Here is a 16830-nt window from a genome sequence, read left to right as displayed (position 1 = left end):
AAGTTAACACTATAGGAAAAAGCCTAACACTATAGGCTAAGAACATTCTATCTAGCAAAACATTTAGAAGTGGTATTGTTACTAATACAAAATATGACAGGTTCCTCTTGGTTGTTCTGGAGACGGCCCCCCCCTGGCATTCTACCTAACTAGTTACTTATTCCTGCCTGGCACATTCAATTGTCAGCTGGGCATTCTTACCTGACAGATGAATTAAAACAAACAGTAGGGATAGAAAAAAATGGCATAGACTCTAGGCCCCTCCCCCTATTTAAATCAGGCCCTTTACGTCTGATATGGATTTTAGGGGGGGGGTCGTGAAAAAAAAGGGGGGAACCTGACGCAAAAAAAAGTATGTGTTTATTTACCATCTACTTTTTTTGTGAATGAGTAGGGGGATTACATACCTCTTACTCATTCACATGGGGGGCAGTATCTGTGGGCCCTCCTGTTTTAACAGGGGGGCTTCAGATTGTGATGAGCTCGCCTCCAGACACCCACAACCACCAGGCCACAGTTGTGGGGACACACGCTGCATGTCCAGCTAAGGGTCTGGTATGAATTTTGGAGGGGACCTCACACTTTTTTTTCCTTTTTTTGTGTGAGGTTCCCCCTTAAAATCCATACCAGACTCAAAGGGTCTACTATGGAATTATGTGGAGACCCAATGCCATTTCTTTCATTATCCCTGCTACTACACTATCCCTATCCCTGTTGTTTGTTTAGATTCACCTGTCAGTTGGGAATTCCTGACTGTCAATCACAGCCAGTGAGCCAATAAGGAGAGAGAGGGGCAGAGCTGAGCTGCAGCACTGTGTGTTATTGGACACACAGAGCAGTGGCTTTGGAGCAAGCCTGCTTGGATGCCCCCATAGCAAGCTGCTTGCTCTAGGGCACCTGGCAGGAGGGAGGGGCCAGGAGAGCGGGTGGGTCAGGGCTACTTTGTGCAAAAACATTCGTAAGGTAACTATGACATGTTTGTTTGTTTGTTCTTTTCTAATTGCCTTTAATATTGCTTTAAAGAAAGTTACAGATTTTTGTGGGAAGATTTATACTTAAAAAAAAAACGTACTGAGAGAAATAGAGAGACTAACATTACTGACCTTGTTCTAAAAATCTGTCTGTCCCTGGTTTCACACATTTCAGAGTCACTGACCTGAAACAAGCATTCAGCTAGTAAAAGCATTCGGATCTACTTATCAGGCAGACAACTAGAATGCCAAAAGTAGAGTTATCAGCTAGAGAACTGGAATGCCAAAAGTACAGTCAATGCACCTTTTTTTTCTTAGTAGAGATTTCCTTTAAAGGTGGAGAACAAAATATAATAGTTCTAGGAAAATAAATACAAATAGCAGTATTGTCAAGATCAGGATTCAATTTCCACAATAATTTGCTAAAACCTGTTTACATTATACCTATCTCATTTGAGGGAAAAACTCACTAGAACAATACGCTATTTGTCAGACTAGCTAAGTGGCTCCTTTTCTCATGAACAATGTGCTAATAGTCTAGAGAGACCTTAACCGTATGTAATTGGATTTATGATTCAATGAGCTTGAATTCAGTTCACTTTTAACAGACAATAGCTTTTTTTCTAGCTAAAATGTGCTTGCTGATGCTTAAAGGGTTTTCCAGTTTATTATAAACATTTTTTATCCAATACCTCCCTTGAAACTCCAGCTGTTCCCACCACCAGATGTATGAGCTTTTTTGATTGAATCATATGTCAATTCTAACAGTTTATGGCAATGATATATGGTTGAAAACTTTTAACACTATATTATGGGTTCTAAGTAAAAAGACAGAACAAAAAATTGTCTAGGTATACTATTTTCCCAACCTGTGGGATGCATACTACTGGTAGAATGCTTACTCACTCTGAGTGGTATATCCAAAGCAGGTCAACATACAGATTTATTGCATGTGGTATGTGTTTATACATACTGTATACATTAAAAAGATCAGCCTTAGCTATAGGTTGAACATATATAAATGTGAAGTGCACTAGTGCCTTTATTCCTGAGCACCCAAAGAGCTGTACATACCAGAGTGTTCTTTAATTAAAAATGCTTGATCATAGTGTAGCTGACCACTTCCTGCCACCTGTGCCTTCCCATTGGTCCATTAATGTGATGGGTGACAACCCATCCTGCTCATAGGTAGACACAAACAGTAGCAATGGGCAGTCTACATAGCAACCAGACATTTTCATTATAGAACATGTCAGGTATTCAGAAAGAAAGCTAGCTATGTATGGAGGCCTGAAATGTAACCCTGCAAGCTTTTCATATATTTTACCCACATGGAATAAAAATATATTTTAAGAATATCTTCCAATATATTGCCATATATTTGAAATGCTACAATTTTGGCAATATTCAATATATTTAAAAATATATTTCAATAAATATATATATGTACTCTGTATATTGTAATCTATGCATGAAGGTAAAAAACCTTGTATGTGCTGCGGGCCCCCCAGCTCCTCCCCAACCTTTACCTGAGCCAGCTCTGATCCAGTGATGTTCTCGACAGCCTCTGCTGTCTGGGGACTCTTCCTCATCTTTGGCTGGGACAGCTGTCAATCACAGCCAATAAGCCACTGAGGAGAAAGCAGGGGCCGGGCCAAGCCACGGTTCTATGTGTCTTATGAACGCATAGAGCAGCAGCTCAGGGAAGAGCATGCAATGGTGCTCCCAGGGCAAGCAGCTTGAGGGGGAGGAGCCAGGAACACTGGCAGGGACCCAAAAAAGAAGAAGATTGGGGCTGCTCTGTGCAAAATCACTGTGCAGAGCTGGCAAGTAAAGACATGTTTATTATTTGAAAAACAACAAAAACAAACTTTAATGTCACTCTAAGTTCCAATCTAATGAATATATCTGTTCCCAAAGAACCCGGGCCAATTTGTCAACATGACAATTTTCTGTGTCAAAAATTTTCACTGTCCATTTGCCATTGTTGGAGAACGTTTATCAGGTTTACCTGATAGTCAGGATATTCCCAAAAAAAAAATGTTAACCCTTCTGCAGACCTCAACCTGTAGGTTGCTCTAAATGCTATTCATATAGAGTAAAACATGATTTTTTAATTACCTTTAAAATTATTTTCTTGGAGTACATTACAGGACACAGGGTCTTAGCGCAAGATGATTGAGTTATGCAGCTACCTTTCAGGTGATTGAACACTGGCAAACAAAAGTTCTAGGTACAGCTCCAGCATAACCACTACCACTCCTAGCAAACCTTAATATAGTAGTAAGTAATCCAAAGTGAATCGTAAGAACAAAGAGAGGGGAACTGTGCTCTGTAATGTACTCAAAGAAAATAATTTTACAGGTTAAGTCAAAAATCCTATTTTTTATTCATACATTACAGGACAGAGGATCTTAGTCTTAGACAGTGGAAAACAGAGCAATAAATTCTAATGGACTGAAATGTGCAAATATAGGGCTTGAAAAACCCAGAGCATAGGCCAAAGTACCTTATGCCCAAATAATGACATCAGAAGACGCCTGAAAGTCTACCTGGTAAAATTTAACAGTTGTGTGAACAGGAAACCAGGTGGAAACCTTGTATATTCTGGGAAACAGATGCCTGATGCTGAAAAAGTCCATGGAACACTGACATATCTGATATATACAAGACCAGTCATGGTGTGATAGACAGATATGGTAGCAACCACAGACTGCATAGCAAGGCCCACCAGAAAAAAACAAGGCCTCAAGGATAGGTCCTAACTGTCTATCCAGACTACTTCCCTCTGAGCAGACGGGCCATCCATCTTGGAACCTGGCTTCTTAAAGCCACAGGCTGGTTATCTATTTTTTACCATATGAATTATTAAAGGCACACCTCCATATAAGGTGTTTTACTTTTATCACAAAACTACACAGCGCCTGGCTCCTGTTCATACTGTAATCCTATGTACATGCGTACTTAGGCTGGAAGAGGGAGGGCCAGTGCAAAGTACAAATCAGGTGCTGTCACAATGCACATATGCTGAAAGTAGTAGGCTTCTTTCACATGGACGTTCCGATCAGGTCCCCCTGCCCATTTTTCATGCGGACCCCATTGGAACCTCCATTCTCCCCTATGGAGCAGCAGGATTAAACGGACATGTGTCCCACTGACATCCAATCCAATCCGACCCGCAAAAAAAAGGGTGAATGGGGATCCAATTCCCCTTCCGTTCATCGGATCAAGTCGGATGGAAAGGGACAGGCGGTCCGTTTTCATCCGACCACCCATTGAGAAGAGCGAGCTGCTCTGTGTCCGCTCTGCAGCAGCAGAGCAACCACAGACCTGTCATCTACTTGCTCAGCGGGGATCAGCGGAGAGTTCCCCCGCTTAGCAAGCGGATCTGCTAAACAGGTCCGCATATGTGAAAGCACCCGTAGGTAACAAACTGAGAGAAGGAATTCACCAGTGTTCAGCTGTTCCTTCCCTTTCTAAGCAACAGGCTATTGTGTATTCATAATCAAACCGTATTATTGCTGCAGTAGAGGTTCAGGACTTGGCTGAGTTACCTGGCAGGAGTGTTTGGATCACTAAACTAGCTTTACAGAATTAAAGAGGAATTCCAATCAATAGACAACTATGGATAAACCTACTCCCATCTCCATTCTAAGGCTGAAAGTAGTAGGCTTCTTTCACTGGACATTCATCTAACTCTGTAAAGAAAAGATCCCTATACTTACCCACTCTGAAGTTGCTTTGGTCTCCAGCAGCGGCTTCTGTATGAAGGGGAAAGCCGACAATGACTGGGAAATGCCTGGGAGATTACATCACCCATAGACTTACTTTGGGGCATCTGTTGTGGACTGCCTCTCCTGCACACAGAAGCCGCCACTTGATAGCTCAGTCTAGGACCAGACTGGAGCAGCTTTAGAATAGGCAAATATATTGATATTTTCTTTACCGGGTTAGATAGAATAGCTTTAGAATGAGGGTGGGTGAAGGTTTCGCTTTAGTTAGCTATTGACTGGAATTCCACTTTAATTCTGTAAAGCTAGTTTAGTGATCCAAACACTCCTGCCAGGTAGCTCAACCAAGTCCTTAGCTACCTGGCATGAGTGTAAACAAGATATAGTCCCATATAACATTTGAAACTATGTATTTAGGAACCTGCTTGCAGCTCAGTTTTACCTTTGAGTATAGTAATTATAAGGGCTTTTTTTTCTCTATCCCACGACCCCCCAAAACCATCTTCCTTCCTCACACACACACACATCCTCCAAACCACATAAAATAATGGGTGTGGTCAAACTTCACTAACAATGGGAGGGTCTTAAAGGGGCATTAAATACCAGGAGTGTATTATGTGCAGAGTTCAGGAGGGTTACACACAGAATGCAGAGTTTTTAGGGGTGTGCTATGTGCAGAGCTTGGGGTGTGCTATGTACATACTGCAGACTTCAGGGGTAAGCTACACACAGAGTGTAGAGTTCAGCCTTCTTCCACAGCTGCTCACCTTTGCATCCACATCTCACTTTCACCCTTCTTCATCTCACTTTCACCCTTCTTCAGCTCTGACCTCTGCATGCAACCCCCCCCCCCCCCTTCACTGCACCTATCCCCCCTCCTTAAAATCTCCCCCATCTTCCACATGTCTTACTTTTGTTGCTGTATTAAGATGAAGTACCCAGCCAGGTCTAGTACCTCCCCACACATTGTAGGTGGCTCTACCTCTCCCACTTGCAGGGAGATCATCCAGTGGGGGTATCAGCATCCAAACGGAACCTGCATCTCACTTGTACCCATCCTGCACTCAGGAGATCAGATCTGTGGCAGCCATTGGGAGTCAAGTTGTCACTTGTAAACCCAGAAACCGGACAAGTTTACAACTGAGAGTGGTGAGCGGGGAGCAGACGGCCAGAGCCAGATGTGGTGGAACTGAGTTTCACCAAGTTCCAGCTGAAAAAAAACCCTAGTAATTATCATACAATAATAAATATACAACTATTTAGCAGTATACTGTCAATAGCAAACTGTTAAAGATGAAATGTGCATCAGACCATGTCCATCTAGCATTTTTTGCTTGTTATATACTGTATAACTCTTGCATATTTAGTTCAGTGGCTTTTTCTCATATTACATAAGCAGCAATGGCTGAAGTAGTCCCTATCACAAGTTTTGGGACACTTTTATCCAGAAATTATTACTATAATTATTTCTGAAATCTGAAAAAGGGGACAGTAAATAGGAGCAATTCCCAATTCATCCCCTGCATTTTAGTTCAGGAAATAAAGAAAAAAGAAGGGATTCTTGGAGGAAGCTGTAAGAAATAATAATAAGGAAGGATTTTGAGTCTTTCTAGTACCCATTTACAATGACCACTGTTCCAGTCACAAGAACATAATTACATTATGCATACAGACATTAGTGTGAGTATAAGAATTAGAAAAGGCTCCTGGTGTTCTACTTAATAGTTTTATCTTGTAAAAGAAATGGAAGTTAAGTGCTATTGGTTGTGGTATTGATGTGCATACCACACATTATTTTTTCCTGTTGGCAACTGTATAACTTCCCTGAAACCAACAAGACTATAATATTGTAAGTTCCCAAACCCAGACAGAATTGTTTATTTTTTTAAAACAAGCCTTTGAAGTTTCGGTAGACTGAAATGTGATTTGGATCAAAAGCTCTTCTGCCAATCAATGCATTTATAAATAAAGTGTACAGCTTCTATTGAGATAACTTTTCATAAGTTCACATGACAATGCAAGGTCCTTCCACTTTTAGTCAAGAGGTGGCAGCAGGAAGGTCCTCAGTGTGGCAGAGAATGCCGCTTTTGTTATGACATCAAAGCATTATAAGGTGAGCAGAGGCTGACATGATAGCATACCCAAGGGGATGTGTTTATAATGCCCTGGGCCCAAAGGAAGAGGGTTTAATAATAGGTGTCTTTTAACCTGGAAAAGAACTGGTGGCCAGCAGTGTATAAAGACAAAGAGAGCAGTGCTCGAGTCGGAGAGGATGAGTAGTGCTTGTAGGGATTGGGAGGGAGAACGTTAAGCCCTAAAAGTGGAAATTGATTGTAATGTATCATTACAGTTAAAGTGGAACAGAGCTTGCTAATTTACCATGCCTGGTTGGTAATGTATCTGTAATAACTGCCACCCGCTAGAATTTTCTGAAACATTATGGGGGGTATTCACTAAAGGAGAGTGTAAAATATGGTGCAACTCTGCATAGTATCAAATCAGCTTCCAGGTTTTATTGTCAAAGCTTAATTGAACAAGCTGAAGTTAGGAACTGATTGGCTACCATGCACAGCTGCACCAGATTCTGATATTCTGGTAGGTCTTCTCCATTGACTGTACATGTTGCTTACAAACACAGAAAATGTTCAATTCCATCTTCTGTTAAAAATTAATCTGTTGTGTATACATTACTGTAAATGTTCTATTCGCTAAGAGTGTTCTTTTAACATCTCATTCAAGTTCCAGCAGAACTAGAAGAGCACAGAAGATACAGCTGCAATAGCCCAAAACAATGGCCTAAGTTATTGACCCTAAAATACTGCATTCTCCACAGACAGTTATCTTATACTTGAAATATCACTTTGAAGCAGTGATTGACTACGTTGCTCATTATTTAGACATATGGGACATTTTTGATTCATTACTTATGACTTATCTGTGATGTGCTGCTGAAATAACCAGAATACTATGACAGAGTAAGCAAAATATTCAGAAGGGCTTGTGTGAACAAACTAAATGGCTGATATACTCTGCTTCTGTCAATGCCTAAGCATTATGATGTGGAATAGAGAAAATGGCTAATCCATTTAGCTACGCATAGGCAGAGAATGAAAAGAAATATGTTCACTTTTCCTTGATAAAACCTGCATGAAGATGGGATTTGTGCTGAAGTATATATATTACCTTACCAGGATTTTCTCTGTTTAGAGATATCTATATTTTTAATAATTTACACACCGTATTTGATCCTCTGCGTTTTTGTGCAGGTAACAATAGGACTCTTGTTCCAGTACCAAAGGCTAGTGTAACATATTATTACATTAGTCTTGCATCACCATCAACACTATGCATTATCAAGGCAAAACTCCACCCATCACTTGTTTTGTTGATGTAGCGCTACCTCCCCCGAGGAGCCACTTGTATTTTTGCTCAGATCCCCCCTTGCTTTGCCCTGCAGCCAGGAACAAAGTATTTTCCACAGCCAAGTAAACACACTCTTTCGCTCATTGTCTTCAATGACCAGTCTAGGGGATGTTTGTTTTTGGAGTTTCATTGTAGATCTGGGGATAGGCATGGGGAATTCCATAGGATACTCCAAAATTAGAACTATTCACAACTGAGAGCATCTAGCTGATCTATTAGTTGAGCACTGCTGAAGTCGTGGCTGAAAACAGATAGTAGACATCTCTTTATTTTGTAGTAACAAGTAGTTTAGGAGTGAGCAAAGTCCCTTTAGTGGGAGCAGTAGTTGCAGGGTTGAGCTCCTCAGTTACAGGTCTGTTACAGCAGACTGTGGCAGTCCAGAAGTAATAGAACTGAGCAAATTCCTTTGCAGGGCAACAGTTAGATAAGCTCTTCAGAACACCAGCCAGTGTTTCCTTTTCTCAGACCCACGCTGACTATCAAGCACCAAAAGGGTAGCAAAGTACACAGAGCCCCCAAAATCTCTCAGTTTCTGTACTCACATGTCCAAGGACAGAATGGCAGCCTCCCTCCAATCTTCCAAGCGACTCTCTCCAGTGATACCAGACAGACCTTTGGCATACAGCTCCCGTCAGTCAGCTTACTTTAGACCCAGGGTCACTCTCTCTAACTTCAGGCCCTCAGATCACCCACCCGAGGCCTGCATGGCAGCAAGCGCCAGGTGAGGAAGCCTGCTTCCAGCCTGGCTTGGTGTAATCCTCTCCAGGGAAAGATGCTGAACCTCTGTGCTCACAGAACATAAATACCACTCCCAGCATACAATGGGGCCACTCCCTTGCAATTGGCCAGGACTGTATCCATATTCATGCTGCTCATTTGCCTAGTTTCCTCCTAGATTCTGGAAGGCTCTAGTTGCTTTCAAAAGGCAGGAAGACTAATCCATCACAGCACTCTGTTACGCAAAGAGCCCAATTAGATTTTCCTAATAGTTTGTTAAGCAGAGAAATACAGCTACACTTATCCTAACTATACAAATCCTAGCACCTAACTAGGGGGATGCTACATTGACAATGGGGGAAAACGTTACACCTTCTTATGTTACATTAGGAGAAAGTGTATGAATTTTCCTACAATACCTGAAAAGCTTTAAGACTGATATTAATAGAATATGATACAATACTTGAGTTTACTAGTGGGTGGTCATGACATCTCATATAGGAGGGGAAGTCTTCTGAATTTAATTAGAAAAATGTAAATCCCTTTAAACTGCCTACAATGGGTACGTGGAAGGAGAGGCAATAATTTTTGTCTGTTTTAAATGTATAACACATTCTTATGGATTCAATAATTCTGTGCAATGTCTGGAGGAGGGACAACAATAAATTTAAAAACTGGTAAATATACCATTTCTGTTAAGTGTTGGTTCCCACTGATGCAGTGCAGGAAACTGCATGTGATTCAGACAGGAATCACACCACTCCTGCTCAAATCACATACGATTTTTTGCCATGCAACTTGAGCCCATTCATTTTGTATGGCTCAAATCGCACCACACCCGCACGAAAAGGTGCATGGACCTTTTTTTGCCACACTGGAATCGGATCACATGGGTGTTCACACCCATGCAATCTAATTCAGCCAATCGCACTGTATTTTGCAAACTGGTTTTGGAGTGTCATTAACTTATCATTGACACCTGCAGTGGTTCGCATGAATGTAATGCGATTATGATGAGGTGTGGGAAACCCACAGGAATCGCTGTGAATCCTGCACTGCATCAGTGTGAACCGGAGCTTAAGTAGAACTAAAGTTTTAGGCTGTAGCTATTACCCTCACAGTAAAAGCACATAAGACTGCTGGCAGCTGCACAAATACTTTAGGCTCCGTTCACACCAATACGTTTTTAGTGCTTTTTGCAGAAACGCACTACAGTCCATTTAACATGGTTTGCTATGGAACATGTTCACATCTATGCTTTTTTGAGCTGCCGCGGTTTTGGAAAGGGTCAGAGACTTTTTTAAAAGCAAAAAGCAGCGTTTTTGCTACAATAGAGTGCAATGGAGAATCTGCTGAAATGCATGGTAGTGCGTTTTTGCCACAATGTTGTTGCATTTTGCATTTTTATTTTGCCCAGCAAAAAAAAAAAAGCTGAACAAAAGCAAACCGCGGCAAAATCATGGCAAAAATGCATGTAGGAGAACGCAAAATGAACTGTGAAAAGCACTGCAAAACAGACAAAAAGCAAACTTCCATATATACAATTGCTACACAAGCCATTTTGCATTTTGATGTTATTAAAAATTACACTTCCAATTCAATCTGCAGGCTCTGTAATTTTTCAAAGCTGTAAAAAAGTCAATGCAATATGTCAACTTGGGGGGCACAATGGTGTACCTTAATTTCCTGCTTGTGCAATTGACTCATTGATTTTCTCAGAAGTCTGCACTAAGACACAAGTCAAATTTTAGCCAACCCTGCAATAGGAATTTTACTTTTGGTGAGATACTCCTAAAGGGTCAACTACTTCTAACGAGATGCAAACACTGCAGCTTTCCTTATTAAAACACAGAAAGTGCACTAGGTGATTATAATAAACACATATCCTGCCGAACAGGTATCAGTCTGCAAAGGATTTGGTGAAACAAACAGCTATTTCTTTAGGACAGAAAAAGGTAGAAATCTGCAGTTGTTTAAAAAAATACCACGGAAAGAAAGCTCTATTTCTGGGGGGGAAAAAGGACATAAATTTAGTTTATGTACAGCATTGCACGACCGCGCAATTGTAAGTAAAAGTAATGCAGCGCCGTATTGCAAAAAAAGCCTTGTCAGGAAGGGGGGTAAATCCTCTGAAGGGCAAGTGGTTAAAGTATACCTAAAGTCAACACTTTATTTAACCATTTGCTGACCACGCTATATCCAAATGACAGCTACAGTGCGGTCATCCAGTTCTGGGAGGGGGCCATATGACATCCTCCCTGAACCGATCCCCCCGCGCGCCCACTGCAGCATGCACGCAGCGCTCTTTGTGTCCTTTGGATACAGCTGATCACGTCATGTGCCCTGATTATCTGTGCAACCCCAGCAGTGCCCATCAGTGCTGCCTATCATTGCCAATCAGTGTCCAGCAGTGCTGCCAATCAGTGTCCAGCAGTGCTGCCAATCAGTGTCCAGCAGTGCTGCTAATCAGTGGCCAGCAGTGCTGCCAATCTGTACCCATCAGTGCTGCCTATTAGTGCCCATCAGTGCTGCCTATTAGTGCCCATCATTGCCACCTATCAGTGCCGCATATCAGTGCAGCCTCATCAGTGCCTCCTCATCAATGCCCATCAGCGCCGCCTCATCAGTGCAGCCTATCAGTGCACATCAGTGCTGCCTCATCAGTGCTGCCTATCAGTGCCCATCAGTGCAGCGTCATCAGCACACATCAGTGAAGGATAAAAATGACCTGCTTGTAAAATTTTATAATAGAGATTTTAAGAAAAAGCTTTTTTTTATTTCAAAATGTCGTTTTTCGATTGTTTAGCAAAAAATAAATACCCCAGTGGTGATTAAATACAGTGCCTTGAAAAAAACATTCATAACCCTTGAAATTTTGTCATGTTACAACCAAAAACGTAAGTGTATTTTGTTGGGATTTTATTTGATAGACCAACACAAAGTGGCACATAATTGTGAAGTGGAAGAAAAGTGATAAATGGTTTTCACATTTTTTACAAATAAATATGTGAAAAGTGTGGTGTGCATTTGTATTCAGCTCCCCTGAGTCAATACTTTGTAGAACCACCTTTCACTGCAATTACAGCTGCAAGTCTATTTGGGGATGTCTCTACCAGCTTTCACTCTAGAGAGTGACATTGTTAACCCATTCTTCTTTGCAAAATAGCTCAAGGTCTATCAGATTGGATGGAGGGCATCTGAACAGCAATGTTCAAGTCTTGCCACAGATTCTCAATTGGATTTAGGTCTGGACTTTGGCCATTCTAACACATGAATATGCTTTGATCCAAACCATTCCATTGTAGCTCTGGTTGTATGTTTAGGGCCGTTGTCCTGCTGGAAGGTGAACTTCCGCCCCAGTCTCAAATCTTTTGCAGACCCTAACAGGTTTTCTTCTAAGACTGCCCTGTATTTGACTCCATCCATCTTCCCATCAACTCTTACTAGCTTCCCAGTCCCTGCTGAAGAAAAACATCCCCACAACATGATGCTGTCACCACCATGTTTCATGGTGGGGATGGTGTGTTCAGGGTGATGTGCAGTGTTAGTTTTCCGCCACACATAGCCTTTTGCTTTTAGGCATTCAGTTTTGGTCTTATCTGACCAGAGCACCTTCTTTCACGTGTTTTACTGTGTCCCCCACATGGCTTCTCGCAAACTTCAAATGGGACTTCTTATGGCTTTCTTTCAACAATTGCTTTCTTCTTGCCACTCTTCCATAAAGATCAGATTTGTGGAGTGCACGACTAATAGTCCTGTGGATAGATTCTCCCACCTGAGCTGTGGATCTCTGCAGCTCCTCCAGAGTTACCATGGGCCTCTTGGCTGCTTCTCTGATTAATGATCTTCTTGCTTGTCCTGTCAGTTTAGGTGGATGGCCATTTCTTGGTAGGTTTGCAGTTGTGCCATACTCTTTCTATTTTTAGATGATGGACTGAACAGTGCTCTGTAAGATGTTCAAAGCTTGGGATATTTTTTTTATAGCCTAACCCTGCTTTATACTTTTCCACATCTTTATCCCTGACCTGTCTGGTGTGTTCCTTGGCCTTCATGATGTTGTTTGTTCACTAATGTTCTCTAACAAACCTGAGGGCTTCACAGAACAGCTGTATTTATACTGAGATTAAATTATACACAGGTGGACTCTATTTACTAATTAGTGAACGCTCCAACACATAGCAAAATGTAAAAGTCCCAATAAGAAATTCTGTGTATCATGAAAATATCTAATTTTCAATCCACCATACACACAACAATCTGTGCTCCATCTTGATGTACAGTATAAGAAAGCCCACTTGATGCAAAATAAACACCCAGTAGAAGGATCTGTGTATCCCAAGGATGTCCTTGGGATACACAGATTACTGGCACTAATCATAATTATTGTTCACCCGTACATGGTGTATTTGCACTATATGTTTTAGATTATTATGATTGCGATCTATAATTATTAATATATAGAGGTTAAGCTCTGCACTGTTATTTTTTTGTTATTTAGACTCACCAGGTAACATAAGTTATTTTATATGGTCTTTGATCATCACATTTTTTATATGATCTTTGAGCAACACATTTCAACATGTTTCTTTTATTTTTCCCACTGAAGGGGCTGATATGTAAAAAGTAATTGTATATAATAAAATGAATGGTGGACAGAGCTTATAAACATGCAGGCCTGCTTATTTGTTCCATTGATACTTACAAATATAATAATATTCATGTCCAGGACGAAACTCAAACCCCAGAGAGAATGGCGTAAACAGCTGGAATTTTTCAGAAAACTTCAGTGGTCCATTAGGGGAATCTGGACGATTGCATTCCCATCGTTTGAACCCCTTCTGCCGATGGTCACAGGAGGCATGGCCATCATAATTTACCATATAGAGTATGTAACGCTCCATCCTGTCTGCTGGGAGGGGAATTTCATAATGGGGGCAGTAAATATCCAGGTAATCATTGATGCTCACATCCACAGTGTAGTCACCATGATGGAACCTAAGAAAAAGAATGAGAAAAGTCAGATATTCAGTTTCATCTCTCCGTTGCAGTAATTTCTCTGTTGACAGGATTTTCATGGTCAGACAAAAGCTAACGGATTAAAAAAACATCTTTTCTGTTGGAAAAGATCCAATTCGCTTTATAGTAATGGAAGCGTATGCATTTTAGAACAAAGAAGAATACAGCTGAATGAAAAGGAACAAAGGAAATAAACACTTGCTATGAATAGATCATTGATTAGATTAAAAAATAATCTGGATTCAATTTTGTATCATTGACTCAAGGATTATGCCTCTTTGTACAAATTCCTTTCTGGCAGTAATACACACTGTAAAATATTCAGACGGTCTCACAATTAATGCAAAATATTTCATTTTAAAACTGAAATATAGTAGTAGGATCATTTATCATATAAGGCAAACAACTTTATGGTAAAATGGAAATTGGAAGTGATTGTAATGTATTTTTTTTAATAATAAAACTGTCATACTTACCTGCTCTGTGCAAATGTTTTGTACAGAGTGGCCCCAATCCTCTTCTTCTTGGGTCCACCAACGGCATTCTTGGCTCATCCTCCTCTCCGTGTGCCATCATAGAGAGCCACTTCCAATAGTGACACACATGTGGGCTCAATCTGGAGCCGGACTGTGTGTGTCTATTAACATACATAGTACAGCTCAATCTTGCCCCCTTCTCTCTGGACTTGATTGACAGCAGCAGGAGCCAAGGGCTTCCACTGCTGCCTCCATGTCCAGTGAGGAGAGAAAGACAGAGAGCAGAGAGAGAGAGAGAGAGAGAGAGAGAGAGAGAGAGCAGCGTTACTGCTCTGCAGCACAGATCGAGATAGGGCTCAGGTAACTATTTAGGGGGTTGGGGGGGAGCTGAACATAGATGGTTTTTACCTTAATGCAGAAAAAGCATTATGGTAAAAAAAAAATCTTAAAGTAGAATTAAAGGGAATTTTTTTTTCTTTTTGGATAGAGTGGGAGAGGGTTATAACCCCAGTCAGTTTTTTTGCTATATGTCTCTCATTGGGGATATTTACCTTCACTTCCTATCCCACAGCCAAAACAGGAAGCAAGAGAAAATCCCTGTGAATTAAGGGAATTCCTTGGAGACCCCCAGGTCACCAGAATTAGTGTCCCCATTGGAAAATTTCCCTTCTATTACTTTTTTGAGGACAACCCAAAATTAGCTTTTATTTTACTGTCACATTTCACCACTTCCCGAATGGCCGTTGTATATAAACGGCCGGACGGTGGCACTGCAGGGTTGGGTGGCCATTTATAAACGGCCTCCCCGCACCCTGCTTGTGCGAGCTCCCTGGGAGCATGCGCACCACGATCCGGTGCCCGCTGTGTCCTCCGGACACAGTGAAACACTGATCGTCGGACGGATTGGCCAATCAGTGGTCACATGCAAAGTAGTAAGCAAGATGTCACTTCTGACATCATTGCTTACTACGTGTGAAATCTGTGAATGATCACAGAGGTCACATGGTACAAGGCTATTCACAACAGCCTTGTACCATGTGACAAGCTGTGACCAATCACAGCTCACTCAGTAGTTCTCAATGGCTGCAAGAATGCAGACAGAGAGAAAGAGAAATGATTGCTTTTACATCCTATATGGGTGTAAAAAATATAATAAAAATCTTCATCACCTCCCAAAAGTAGTACAGTGTCACCATGGTGACACTGTACTGCTAGGGTGACAGTATGTAAAAGAAAAATTATAAAATAAATAATAATATTAAAAAAAAAATAAAAATGTAAAGAACAATGTTTAAAAATTATAATTTTTGGTTTTAAACTAATTTGGCTTATTTATTTTTTTTACTAAAAAGATAACAGAATAAATTTTGGCCAAGATTTATGATGAAATATTATTTATTTGCAAACTTTTATAAGAAAAACACTTTTTTTCAAAATGTTTGGACATTTTCATTTACATAGCAAAAAAAAATTAAAATCCCAGCAGTGAATAAATACCACCAAAATATGTCTCAAAAAAATGGTAAAAAAATTCATATGGGTACAGTGTTGCATGACCGCGCAACTGTCATTCAAAGTGTGATAGCGCTGAAAGCCGAAAATTGCCCTGGTCAGGAAGGGGGTAAAAGTGTCTGAACTGAACGTGGTTAATGATAATGTTAAACAGGACACATGGAGAGGGTGAATCTCCTTAATGGGGGCAGAGATAGCAATAAAAACCTTACTTAGGTGTTCTAATAGCTCTCCACTCTATCCAAAACTCAAAAAAAGTTTTTCCTTTACTTACACTTTAAGCCTTTACAACCACTTTAAAGGAAAACTGTGCTTGAGACAACATGCACACGTATACTTTAATGCATTCACTGTGCGATCTTTATTCACTGAGCATTTTAAGTAATAAAACATTGACAAAAGATACTTACCTTACACTCCAGCATTCAGATGCTTCCAGTAGGTGCTGGTGACTTCACTGGACCTCACCACAAGAAAAGACCCTGGACACTGTACAGGAATTCATTCCCATGGGATTTTTAAGATCCTCAGATTTTCCAGGTTTCAATGAGAAAGCCCATTGGGTGTAAGACAGGGGTTTTTTACATCAAGACATACCCCCTGAAGGTTACAATGCACCAATCAGCTCCCCACAGCTGCGGATAATAATAACTGTCCCATTTCCACTAAGGAAAGGTCAATGACATTGTAATTTTTGCTACTAAACATTTTGTGGAATGTGGTTTAGCAATATATAGCCTGGAACGTATAGCCTGGTTCTCAAGAGTTTCATACTCATTTAGTGACCCAACATATAATCTAGCATTAAACCGTAAGTAAAATGCACGCATACTTAAGAGCATGAAAATGGAAATGACCCTAAAGGAGGGTTTCCTGGTAGGTGTGCCTGATTAAGGTCCCACTTTGCACCTGTGCAATGAAATACCACATTAAAGCTCCATTAACACTGTTGCCATTTCAGATATGACTTGGGTTGCACAGAAT

The 16830-nt window shown here is 40.8% G+C and overlaps 1 protein-coding gene across 3 annotated transcripts in view; it reads right to left on the bottom strand.

The window, feature by feature from the left end:
• EFNA2 (ephrin A2) overlaps positions 1-16830 on the bottom strand; it is a 405842-nt gene that overhangs the window by 85556 nt on the left and 303456 nt on the right. For all 3 annotated transcript variants that reach the window (XM_089670092.1, XM_089670091.1, XM_089670094.1), the window contains one exon: positions 13545-13837. In XM_089670092.1, coding sequence (XP_089526218.1) covers positions 13545-13837 — 293 coding nt within the window. The remainder of the gene's footprint in view (positions 1-13544; positions 13838-16830) is intronic.

The sequence above is a fragment of the Staurois parvus genome, unplaced genomic scaffold (assembly GCF_062004578.1).
Source record: "Staurois parvus isolate SC_StPar_1 unplaced genomic scaffold, SC_StPar_1.0 ptg000086l, whole genome shotgun sequence".
NCBI classification, from domain to species: domain Eukaryota; kingdom Metazoa; phylum Chordata; class Amphibia; order Anura; family Ranidae; genus Staurois; species Staurois parvus.
This window is presented reverse-complemented; position numbering and strand designations above follow the sequence as displayed.